The 12,577-nt window shown below is 33.2% G+C and overlaps 1 protein-coding gene and 1 long non-coding RNA gene across 2 annotated transcripts; one reads left to right on the top strand and one right to left on the bottom strand.

The window, feature by feature from the left end:
• Window positions 1-5,653: 5,653 nt before the first annotated feature.
• On the top strand, window positions 5,654-8,017 carry LOC148920359 (uncharacterized). Its single transcript, XR_016124331.1, has 5 exons — window positions 5,654-6,922; window positions 7,001-7,225; window positions 7,296-7,514; window positions 7,665-7,744; window positions 7,841-8,017. It is a non-coding gene; the product is annotated as an uncharacterized LOC148920359 (long non-coding RNA).
• Window positions 8,018-11,552: 3,535 nt separating this feature from the next.
• Window positions 11,553-12,568, bottom strand: LOC103335850 (MDIS1-interacting receptor like kinase 2-like). Its single transcript, XM_089046252.1, has 2 exons — window positions 12,313-12,568; window positions 11,553-12,080 (listed from the first exon to the last, which is right to left on the bottom strand). Exons 1-2 carry the CDS (start codon window positions 12,482-12,484, stop codon window positions 11,680-11,682), a joined length of 573 nt encoding a protein of 190 aa, XP_088902378.1. The 5' UTR covers window positions 12,485-12,568; the 3' UTR covers window positions 11,553-11,679.
• Window positions 12,569-12,577: the final 9 nt, after the last annotated feature.

Raw genomic sequence — 12,577 nt, forward strand, 5'->3', positions numbered from 1 at the left:
TCCGATTTTAATGATTTTTTACAGCTACACTCCTTGACCTTATATGAATATAATGAACTAATTCGATCGTCAATTTAAAATACTTACACTTGTAGATACCACAAAATCTTATGTTATATTTAACAAAAGTATAAATAAACTCTTAATTGTTAGTGAATATATTGTTTTGATGGCATACGCATTCTATAAAACTAGTTTGAACGATCCAACCATCAAACTTGTTTGTTTATACTTTCAGATCATATACACCAAAAATCGGAAAAAATAAACATTCAGATATCAAGTAACGGGACAAAACTTTTCGACGATTATAAATGAAAAATCATGATTTAACGGTTATTTTAACTCCGATTTTGATAATTTTTTACCGCTACACTCCTTTACCCTATATGAATACAATGACTGAATTTGATCTTCAATTTAGAATATTTACACTAGTGGATACCACAAAATCTTGTTATATTTAACAAAAGTATAAATAAACTCTTCATTGTTAGTGAATATATTGTTTTGATGGCATACGCATTCTACGAAACTAGTTTGAACAATCCAACCGTCAAACTTGTTTGTTTGTACTTTCAGATCATATACGCCAAAAATCGGAAAAAATAAACATTCAGAGATCAAGTAACGGGACAAAACTTTTCGACGGTTATAAATGAAAAATCATGATTTTACGGTTATTTTAACTCCGATTTTGATGATTTTTTACCACTACACTCCTTTACCCTATATGAATACAATGACTGAATTTGATCTTCAATTTAGAATATTTACATTAGTGGATACCACAAAATCTTATGTTATATTTAACAAAAGTATAAATAAACTCTTAATTGAATATATTGTTTTGATGGCATACACATTCTACAAAACTAGTTTGAACGATCCAACCGTCAAACTTGTTTGTTTATACTTCAAGATCATATATGCCAAAAATCGGAAAAAATAAACATTCAGAGATCAAGTAATTGGGACATAACTTTTCGATGGTTATAAATAAAAAATCACGATTTAACGGTTATTTTAACTCCGATTTTGATGATTTTTTATAGCTACACTCTTTGACCCTATATGAATACAATGAACTAATTCGATCGTCAATTTAAAAAATAGATTTTCTAACAAAAACCCAATCCAAACAACAATAATATATTTTTCTAACAAAGATTTTAAATTTTTTTTATATTTATTTTATAAGGACTTTGCGCGACGAAAAAAAATTCGCGCAAAGTAGCTTGAGCGACTAATTGTTTTTCGCGCAAAAGCGCTTTGCGACAATTTTTTTCCGTCGCACAAAATTTGGTCGCGCAAGACGTTGCGTGACAACGTATTATCGTCGCGCAAAAGTTGGTCGCGCAAAGTCACTTTGAGCGACGAATTATTTTTTGTCGCAAAAGTTGGTCGCAAGAAGGTTTTTAGCGACGAAGTTTTGAGTTTCGTCGCGCAAAGTGACTTTAAGCGACGAATAATTTTTCGTCGCGCAAATTTTGGTCGTGCAAGAGTTATTTTGTAGTAGTGAATGTTTATTAACCTGAAAAACCAATATAATTTTAATTAATAAAGCCAAGATAATTTCCATAATAATAATAAAATTATCATTGAACAGCTAGAATACATGAACCAAAGAGGCTCAAAAAACCTGAACAAGATAAGTAAAATTAGGGCACAAACATATCTCTCAATTTGACTTCATCTAACGGCAAATAATAAATGAGTTGGAGTACATTTGTTCAGATACAGTTACACAGTCCCATGCCAAATACGAACAGGGATTAGTTTAAAAAAACATATTCGCCAAATATTTATACATTTTGCATCATAGCTATATTAGTGTATATTGATTTATGTTAATTAACAAACTGAAGTAACTGATGTATAACAAGAAACTGAAAATTTTATTTTATTTGATATTTTCTCAAACCTCATGAATTATTTGTGATAATAAGCTTTTACGGCAGTCGATTTTCCCACTTCCTTTTACTTTTTAATCAATTTTATTCTTCTTTGTTTTTTATCTTTCCTATTCTACCTTTACTCTATTAATTTCTTTTTACTTCACTTTTATATTATTTCTTTTAGAAAACAAAGAAAAAAAGAAATCTCACCTCATAGATGCTAAATGTCAATGATTTTGGAAGAGAAATAAATAAAAAATCAACGTGGTGGTGTGGGGGTACTCATTGATGCAAGACTTTCAATGGGAAGAAAAACTTGGAGTTCACTTTCTAAGTCTTCAGTGGGAAAGTTCAAATGGACCATTGATGTCAGAAAGTCAGTCAACGGACTTGTAATACTGATTCCACATGCACTTGTCCATTTTCCATCTGCATCTAACAAGTTCATTATCCACCATTGGTTTGATCCCATCTGTTAAATTCAATCCATCTGCATCTAGCTTGATGATATGTGGGGTTCTTGCATGACCGATTTAAGTCATCTCAATATCATCTAGCTTGATGATATGTGGGGTTCTTGCATAACCGATTTAAGTCATCTCAATATCATTATTTATATGTCCTATGTTTTATATGCATGGTAAGAACGTTTATCGCACATTCATGGAAATGAAATTATGGCATCTGGTGGCAGAGGTGGCAATGACTTCAGAGAAGGTGGGAATTTCGGGTTTGGCAACACCCACGTCTATAAAAAAAAGGTCACGGCGAAGAAAAACAAGTTGACTCCTTCGAAGAAACCGACACATGATGGTTTTGGGGACGCTGAGTTCAGAGTTAGCGTGCACTGCCCATAAGAGTGCGAAAATAACAGCGAAGATCCAGGCTTTTAGGCCTCTTATTATGAATACTCAATATTACTGTAATTCCTTTTTAATGAGGGAATTAAAGTGAAACTCAACAATTGCAAAACAGATGGCAAATAATGTTGAAATTATTACACAACCCCCACCAAGAACTAAAAATACTAATAATGGAAGCAATGATACTGGGGTCCTGGATTCGAGTATTAGTATCTGTATAGTGTGTGTAAGTTTAGTGTATTATCACCCCTCTCAATAGGAAAGGTCATTGGAAAAACAAAATTGAAAGCTAATATTAAACTCCATCAAGCGATATTTGTTATACAATCAATATTGGAGAAAGAATGAACCAAGTCTAGGACCTCAAATGCAAGGGCAAATATTTGTTAAGCAATAGAATTAACAAACCTCTTGAAAATGAGTGATTTTTAAGCGATAGAGAAGAAGTGAATTCAAATTCGACACTTCCAGCCCTGAAAAGTGGATTACTGCTAAAGAGAGGAAGGTTTAATTAATTATAATTGAAATACTTTGCCCTAACTAGTCAAGACTTCTTATTACAAAAATAATTTTATTCTAAAACTACTTCCTTTTAATATGGAAAAAGGAGGTCTCAAATTCACACCATCATCCCAAATAATCCCTTCATCATCAATAGAGCACCAAATGACCTAAGTTGGTGACCTAAGCAAGCACCACTAGGATGGTCACTTCCATTTTGGTCAAAAGGTTGGCTTTAATTTTTTTCTCATTGCCCTTAATCACCGGCTCTTAGAACAGAAAAAACAAAATAATGACGGATTCGATGCAAAATAAAATGAACTTGAGGAGAACACTACAAAAAAAACATACAACTGTCACTTTTTTTTTCGTGACTTTTGGCAGTATTAGCCGTGACTTTTGGCAGTATTAGCCATGAATGGTCATGACTAAAGCCATTAGTACTATTAAAACACGATTTCATAACAAATTGTGACCATCCAATTGCTCCAAAGCGGGCCCCACATCATGTCTAATCAAACTATATATGTATATTTTATTATTTAATTTGATTTGACTACGTTGTCCAACATCGTTTCATTATTTTTTTTTAAAGAAATCCTTTCCATTATTATTTCTGTATTATATTTTTCACAATCATAACAATTTTAGATTCCTTTTTATTTTTATTTTTAGCTGAAATCCGGATCCTTTACCAAAAACCAAATCCCCAAATCCCTTACCAAAAACCAGATTACAACACTCAAACCAAAATACTCATCACCCAATTCTTTGCTGAAATCACAATCAGATCTGTGCGAACAATGTCGGAGTCGGTTGGGTTTCACATATAAAAAACTCTTATCTGAAAAGGATTTTAATAGAAGGTTGAGAGATGGTGGAAGCTTTCCAATTGAGTCTCATAAATAAAACCCACACAGAAATAAAACCCAAAATCATTCCTGAAATTAAACCCACATGAAAACTTCAAAAAAATAAATCCTTTACCTTTCTAAGGAGAGAAGAAGGAAAAAATAAATAAAAAGAGGAAAAGATGGAAAGTGACGGAAGGAAGAAGAAGATGGGGAAAAAAAATGAAGGCGTTGGGAGCAATGAGATATGGGGAGAATAAAAATTACAAAAGAAAGAAAAAGAGGGTTAGGTTTGGGCGCATCTTCAGATGCACATGCATGCTCTCACATTTTTTATGATAATATTTTTTTTATTTAAAGTAACTATTACTAATTATATAGAGTGAAGGGGAAAGAACCTTGGTGAGTGAGAAAGATTTCATCCATTTATTTTTATTAAATTATCATTGTAAATCCATATATATAAAGCAAAGTACAGAGAATGGTGAAACATTCAAAATACCAGAAAATGCCCTTAGTTAATTCAAACATGAAGAATTAAAATTATTAATTAAATGAGGATAATATGGTAAATTTAAATTTTTTATATTAAAAAAATATAAACAAAATCAGATAATAAATTCTACTTTTATAGAACATAACTATCATGTTATCTTTTCTTAATTCTAAAAATAAAATAAAAAATAAAAAAGAAAACCCATTGACACATGCGTGAGCATGTGCCAAGGGGCTAGTATTTTATTATGGAAAAACTTATCCTCTTATATTTTACTAGCTCCTTGGCACATGCTCACGAATCTGCCAATTGATTTTGTTTTTTGTTTTTTGTTTTATTTGAGAATTAAGAAAAAATAATATGGGTAGTTATGTTCCATAAAAGTATGACTTATTATTTGATTTTGTATTTAATTTTGATTTTTTAATATGAAAAAAAATGTGAATTTATCATATTATCATCATTTAATTAATAATTTTAATTCTTAATGTTTGAATTAACTAATGACATTTTCTGGTATTTTGAATATTTCAACATTCTCTGCATTTTGCTTTATCTATATATAAAGCAAAATGCAGAGAATGTTGAAATATTCAAAATACCAGAAAATGTCCTTGGTTAGTACAAACATTAAGAATTGAAATTATTAATTATATGAGATATGATAAATTCACAGTTTTTCATAGAACACAACTATCCATCATCTTTTTTAATTCTAAAATAAATATAATTTTTTTAAAAAGCCTCTCGCATGCAGGAAGCACGTGCGGAGAGGCTAGTATATATATATATATATATATATATAGATTACATAATTACTATTCATGTGTTAGCTACAACAAAATTTATTATATTTAAATCATTAGACACAAATAATAATGGTGACTAATAGCGTTGACCACCCATAATTGTCACCAAAATAAGTTAGTTACTTAAAAAAATGTGACTATTGCTTCCTTTTTATTTTGTAATTACTTAAAAAAAATGTGACTATTAAATACACCGTGTGTCAGACTCCAAGCCCACTGGTACTTATTTTTCTTCGTCACCATGCTCACTTTTACTTTACAATCAAACTTTGCTAGCGAGCACTTGCACTTTTATCCAGTTATATATTAAGGGATAGGGCAAGCAAAGACCGATACTTCATCAAGCACTCAAACTCTTAATATTAAACTCCCTAAGGTGAATATGAGTAAGGGAGGAGGCGGCAGCAGTGGGAACCAGTTTCTTAACAATGAATTTATAGCAGAATCGGGCAGTGAGAATGTTGGGATGCAGGACTCTTTCACTGGACCAGGTCAAGGTGGTCTCAACTTTTCTGGCAATAGAGTTGTTGCACGTGGCTCCAAGAATGTTGGGATCCAAGGAGTTGGCAACACCAACACCAGACCTGACGAAGGCTCCAGATGCTGCTGCATCCTATAGTTTAGGAGAAGAAGAAGCGGAACCAAAGTTAGCATAAACCAATTGAAGAAGGACATGATCAATAAGAAGAAAAAAGTAGTCTGTTCTTCCATGCTTTAAGTTTAATGGTGTGTGTTCGATGTACGAAAACTAAGAGCTGATAGAGCAAACATCCAGGCTTGTAGGCCACTTATTATGAATAATTAATATTTTATAATATTATTGTAATTCCATTCCATTTGTTTCGTTTTGTACCAAGTTTGTGGGGACATTCTATCTTCTATTGTTGCTTGCAATTGTTTCGATCTTGTACTAGCTCAATTACTTAGTTTAGGAACATATAGCAGGTTCATTCATTGATGACAGGTTTCAACATGGTTTAAACTGCAATTACTGATCAACAAAGGTATGTGTTTTGTAAATTCAAGTCTATTTCCTTTCTCTGATAATATATATATTAAACTTTAGTGTTTTCTTTATATATAAAATAATGATTTTATTTTTCAAGTTTTAATTTTTAAAATCTGAACAATAATCTAGTCATTTTTTATTTAAACGTACTTTAAATAAAGTTATTAGCCTCTTTTTTCAACAAATTTTGTATATACATGATTGTAAAAATGATTTAAATGAAGTTGGTAAAAAATTACAAGAAAAAAAAATTGCAATACATGAGTCAAATTTTGAGAGAAAACATTTTTTCAAGTGGATATATAGTAATCTATATTATTGTGCATCAAAAGTTGACTACATATTCACTAAATATTTATACATTTTGCATCATAGCTATATTAGCGTATATTGATTTATGTTAACAAACTGAAGTTACTGATGTTTTCTCAGACCTCATGAACTATTTGTGATAATAAGCTAGAATGGAAACGTGACAAGTTGTTTGACTACGATGTAAGGTCTTGTTTGCTATAAACTTTCTACTGTCTTAAAACTTTCCTTCAATATTTTTGAGGCTTTTGCATATTGCAGGTTGCTGTAATGTTTCAAAAGTTAGTACAAATTAGATTCTCCAGCCCTGTTCTGTGCTGCAAAGAAGGAATTACGAGATCCTAATTGGCTACTTCACAATTTTTGGGGACAAATTAGATTCTCCAGCCCGTTGGTCACGTCGTGCGTACCCATTGTGCGATGCAATGGAAGTCTTGGAAGGTCATGCCTGACGAGATCAAAACGGAGGTTCGCGGCCAGCTATCGGTATGTATCCTACCTTTTCATTCTCTTTCTTACAAACTTTATATATTTGTATATAATGAATTTATTGCAGACAAACTACAACTTGGAGGACCTCGACGACGAGTCTTTGGTGTACCTCAACAAACTCTTCTGTGATAGGTAGAAGCAGTGGAAGAGCGACTTGCACCACTATTTTGTGGCTTTTGAGGATCCGAAATTCGCTCTTCATGAGGGTTGCCCGAAGGAGCTTGAGGGGCGGGAGGATAGTTGGGTGTGGCTCTGCGCTCATTTTCAGGCGCTCGATTTTGTGGTAATTTGTAATATGCATTTCAAATTTATTTTATACTTCTTACTAATGTTTATTTAATTTTTTATATTTCATTTCAATTTCAACTAATATGTCATTATTCTTAATTAATTTTTTTTCATACTAATATTTTTCTTCTCTTGTTCAATTTAGGGGGGTCCAAATTTACAGAGATCGACGTCTTTGGCGACGTTTATGTTTGGCCTGGGAATGAGTTGGCCGAGTCCCTTCATGTAAGTATTTTTTAATTTTAATTCTTATGTTACGCATTCAAGTTTAAACGTTATTATATGAATGTTTTAATTTATATTTTATGTTATGTTAAATAGGCGACGATGGTGGAGAGGAGCCAATTGGTTCTTCAGAAGTCCGCCTCCCAGCTTCCTCCTGAGACTTCGATCGAGTCTGTGGATCCTTCATAGGATGCTGGATTTCAGATCCTGACGGAGACGTTGGATCAGACTCTCGGGAGGAGGCTGGGGACATATTGTCGAGGATGGGGAATGCCCGGCAGAGAGGAACTCGGACCCCAACAGCGCGATCAAGTCGGTAATTGCTTTGATCGCACAGGTGGCCACGCTCAGCAGTCGATGTCGGTGATTCCGAGTCCCTCGCACGGTCCGGCATTCCAATCTCGCAGCTTTCATACGTCGACCTCCGAGCCCGTCCACCAGAGCATCCGCAGAGATCACGGCCCCCGCCTGACCTCCGAGCCGTTATTTTTAAAAAATTTCTCTTGTATTATATACATTTATTTTATTTTATATAATAGATGTATTCTTTACAATTTTTTTTTTTTTGCAATTTCATTTTATTACCCAAAAAAAAAACCAAATTCATTTTTGTACAAAATTAAAAAAACGTAATATTAAATTTATATAATATATATTAATTTTGCGCGACGAAATGTTTCTCGTCATGCAAAGTCACATTTACAAAACAAAAAAACATATAAAAATATTTTTTACATATAATTTATTATTGAGCGACGAAGATCTTCGTCGCGCAAAAAGTATATGCGCGACAACCACTCTTTCGTCGCACAATATATTTCGTCAAATCGCAAACGTTAGGGACACATAAAGCGTGACGAAGAATCGTTTGTGGAGCCAAATCTGCGGGACAAATTGCGCGACGAATATTATTTGTCGCGCAATGTTTTCGCGACGAACATTAGTTCGTCGCGCAAAGGTTTGTGCGACGAAGAGGTTTGGCTTCCCTAAACCTTTCGTGCAACGAAGGGTAAACCGTCGCACAGTTTTGTGCAACGAATGCAAAATATTGGTCGCGCAAAGTCTTTCTTAACGCTCTTTGCGCGACGAATTTTCTGTCGCGCAGACATTTGTGTGACTTAATGTATGTTTGTGCGACGAAACTCTCTTCGTCGCGCAAACCGCAAAATGTAGTACTAGTGTAAGTCTCCCATTTAATCATAATTCCTATACTCTATTTCAATTGATCAAATAATCCAATTAAAACATAAAGTTGTTTGGAACTAAATTTTAATTACTTAGTAAAAAATAGTTCTTTGGAAACAAACATACATAACATAATAAATTGACATTTGAAAGAAAGACATACACACCCAAAAGGATCTCCAACTACTAGGAAAGCAAAGTCAGAAGCAGCAGCTGCAGTTAGAATATGGTCGGCTTTTTCCTACACCGTTTTTCTATCTGTAACTGTGACTTGTTTCCATACAAGTTTTCCTGTGCATTGAAATTCCTTCTAAAAAACTGAACACGTACGTTTTGAAAACAAATAGAGCAAGAGAGGGAGACAGAAGAAAAGCCATACCAACGTGGAAAGGCCGTCGGAAGAGAGACCAAAAGAGAGTAGAGAAGTGTAGGCCTCTATGAAAACCTGGTCACATTGCTTCACTATTTCTAAGCCTCTGAAGGTGATGTCTTTCTCATCCGCCAATCCCAGTCCTACTATGTACAGCATCCCTCTCAGTCTCGCCCCTCTGATTGGTGTTCTTGTTTCCGACTGTCTTCCTTGTCCTCCTTTGCCGAGGGTTTATGGTTTACTGTTGTTTTTGTGGGGTTTTTCTCTCTTGCTTGTTAAGTCCAACCTTCCAACACAGTTCGCATGGGCTGGGCTGTAAAAGTTGGGGCTTGACAACAAAATTTATTTATGAGATATTTATTCAAAAATTCTTTTAGCATGACATGTTATATAAAAATTTATATAGATTCTATTTGTAGAGAAAAATCCAAAACTAGCCACTTGTTATTGTCTAATTGCTTCTTAATGAGTTAAAAATTTATACAAACAAATTAGAAAATAAAAAGTGGCTAATTTTGAATTTTTCACTCCAAATATGCTCTATAAAGACTTTTATATATTATGTCCTGCTAAACTGAGTTTATTAGTAGAATCTTATTTATTTATTTAATACCAACGAGTTAGCTGAAGCCCAACCTTTTTCTCCTACAATTGTTTCGACTATTGCAAATTTTTTTTGGGGTCAAATATCAAGTGAAAGTGGGAGGTAGGGTTGGTTTTCATACGGATGAAATCGAAATCAGGGTATTCCCATTCCAAGCCAAAAAAAAAAAAAAAGGAATGAAAATTCTTTTTCAAATTTTTTTTAGAATTTAACATATTTTGGAAAATTTCATAATTTCTTGAAAATATTAAGCATGTCTAACGATTTGAAAGGCTAAAATTGGCTCAAAATTGAAAAAAATCAAACGAAAAACTATTATATGTTATGACTTAGATGTTGTTATCGTTTATGAAATTACTCATCTATGTCTATTTGTGCATATTTAGTTCAACATGAAATTAGTCATATGTGTAATTTAAAGAGTATTGCTGCTCGGCTATACTATTTATAAAAAAACGACCCTAGTAAAGTCGAACGGCTATACTCGCTTAAAAAAAAAATCTCAAGTATAGCAGCATGGCTATACTATTTATATATAATTTTTTTTAAGAGGACGCACTAGCGATCCGAACTCAAGTGTCAAAAAACAGTATAGCCGTTATTTATAATAAAAAACTGTAGTATAGCCGCCTGGCTATACTCTTTAAGTATATTATATTCAAAAAGAGAATAGCTGCATTGTTATACTATTTACAAAAAAAGAAAAAAATTTAAAACGACCCCAATAAAGCCGCTCGGCTAGACCCGTTAAAAAAAAAATCTAAAGTATAGGCGCACGGAAATGACAGTCAAGGACGTCGTCGGTTGTTCAAGAGTATTGCACAATGACAACAACTCGTCGTCTTTAGTTGTGAAGGAAGACGGGGATTTCGCCATGTCTTCGTCGTCATTTGGTTTGGACTTGGGATTTTTGATCTTTTGCTTCAATTATATGTTTCTCTTTGGATTTTAGTTGATTTAGGGAATGTATTTTACGGTTTGATGATCAATTTAGATTTTGTTACTATTTCAATTATGGATCTCAATTTTGTTTAACAATGTGCTTCTATGACAGAGTATTAACAAGATAGTTAACTGACAGAGTATTAACAATGTACTTCTATGACATAGTAATATTAACAAGATAGTTCAATGACGTAATAGTTCAATGACATAGTATTAATAGTGTACTTCTATGAAGAGCCCCTCCTTGGTTTTCACAAAAAAATATTTTAAATAAATTGTGGTTTTTAAAAAAAAAAATCTAGGTTGGGCTTGTTTTAGGTTTTTTTTTTTTTTTTTTAGTTTTGTGTGTTGACTATTTTTAAGTTAATCAGTGGCAATCATGTAATTTATAGGAACTTCAACACCCATTTCTTATGTAGTAAATTGGTTTTGGGTGTGTTTCTTAAGTGCATTCCATGTGGGTTTTTTATTTATTTATAATTTCGCCCCTATTTTGGGTATAATAGTGAAGCTCTCTTTAATTTTCCTAGTTTAATTGTTTATTGTTGATTTTGGGACAGTTTACACAGAGTATATAAAATTACTCGACAAAACCCTTGTTTAATTTCATTTTGTTTTTCCTCACAAGGATAAAAAATACTTTAAGGAAAATTCTCCAATAAGTATTTAATGTTAAGGATAAACAAACTATAAAGCATCCTAGATAAAGTCATACCGTAGCACACATGTGCATGAAATAAATTACAAGAAGGAAACATCAATGGAGAATCTTTCTTCTGAAAAGAAGACACAGAGAAAGTGAAATGTGTGTAGCAAAGAAGCACGTTCTGATCAAGTAGCCAAAGGATCAAGAGCAAGCAATTCACCACATGTCATCATATGTACCGGCCTCGACAAATGCAGCATCTGAGTTGAGAGGAAATGAGAAACTTGTTTCATTGTTGGACGAGATTTTGGGTTGGAATTCAAGCATGAAAATGCTATCTTCACAATAGAGACCACTTCGTTTGCAACTTGATGCGTAGGAAGGGAAATGCGTTGGTCCAAAATATCCACAATTGGTATTTGATGGGCTGGTAATGCAGCAGATGAGGAGGAGGAGGATGATGAAGAGACTAATGAGAAAGACGATAAAAGATCTACAGGATGCTTTCCCATAATTATTTCCAATGTGACCACACCAAAGCTATAAACATCGCAGTTCTCATTCACTTCCATTGTGTAAGCAAGCTCTGCTAAGAGAAAACCGTAGAAAAGTGGCATTATTAGTTTATAGACATAACTGTTCAATGGAATTTTAACGAAACTGTATCATGCATAAATGAATTATTAGTTTATAGTCATATTTTCTAAATCAAAGTAGTGAAAATGTGTTTATGTTAACCGCTCCTAATAATGAAAATGAAGCATTGGTCTAAAATAATAAAAAGACTAAATACAGAGAATAGGGAATCGCAATATTACCTGGTGCCATGTAGCCATGTGTGCCTGCAGCAGCAGTCCAATTAGTTGAGTTTGGATTTAAAAATTTAGCTGTGCCAAAGTCTGAAACACAGGCCTTATATTCATAATCCAACAAAATGTTCTTGCTTGAGATGTCACGATGTACAATCGGTGGCAAGCAATCGTGGTGCATGTAAAATAAGGCATGAGCTACACCTTTAACAATATTCACCCTTTTACTCCACCCCAACTCTTTAGCTTCTTCATCTTTGCTCAACATTGTGGC

The sequence above is a fragment of the Prunus mume genome, linkage group LG2 (assembly GCF_029339155.1).
Source record: "Prunus mume cultivar Tortuosa linkage group LG2, ASM2933915v1, whole genome shotgun sequence".
Taxonomy (NCBI): domain Eukaryota; kingdom Viridiplantae; phylum Streptophyta; class Magnoliopsida; order Rosales; family Rosaceae; genus Prunus; species Prunus mume.

Bases quoted from the DNA above. Each gene is read 5' to 3' on its own strand.
- LOC103335850 (XM_089046252.1), bottom strand. From the start codon at position 12,484: ATGCACCACGATTGCTTGCCACCGATTGTACATCGTGACATCTCAAGC. The intron at 12,081-12,312 runs GTAATATTGCGA...TTCTCTTAGCAG, and splicing joins ACATGGCTACATGGCACCAG to AGCTTGCTTACACAATGGAA.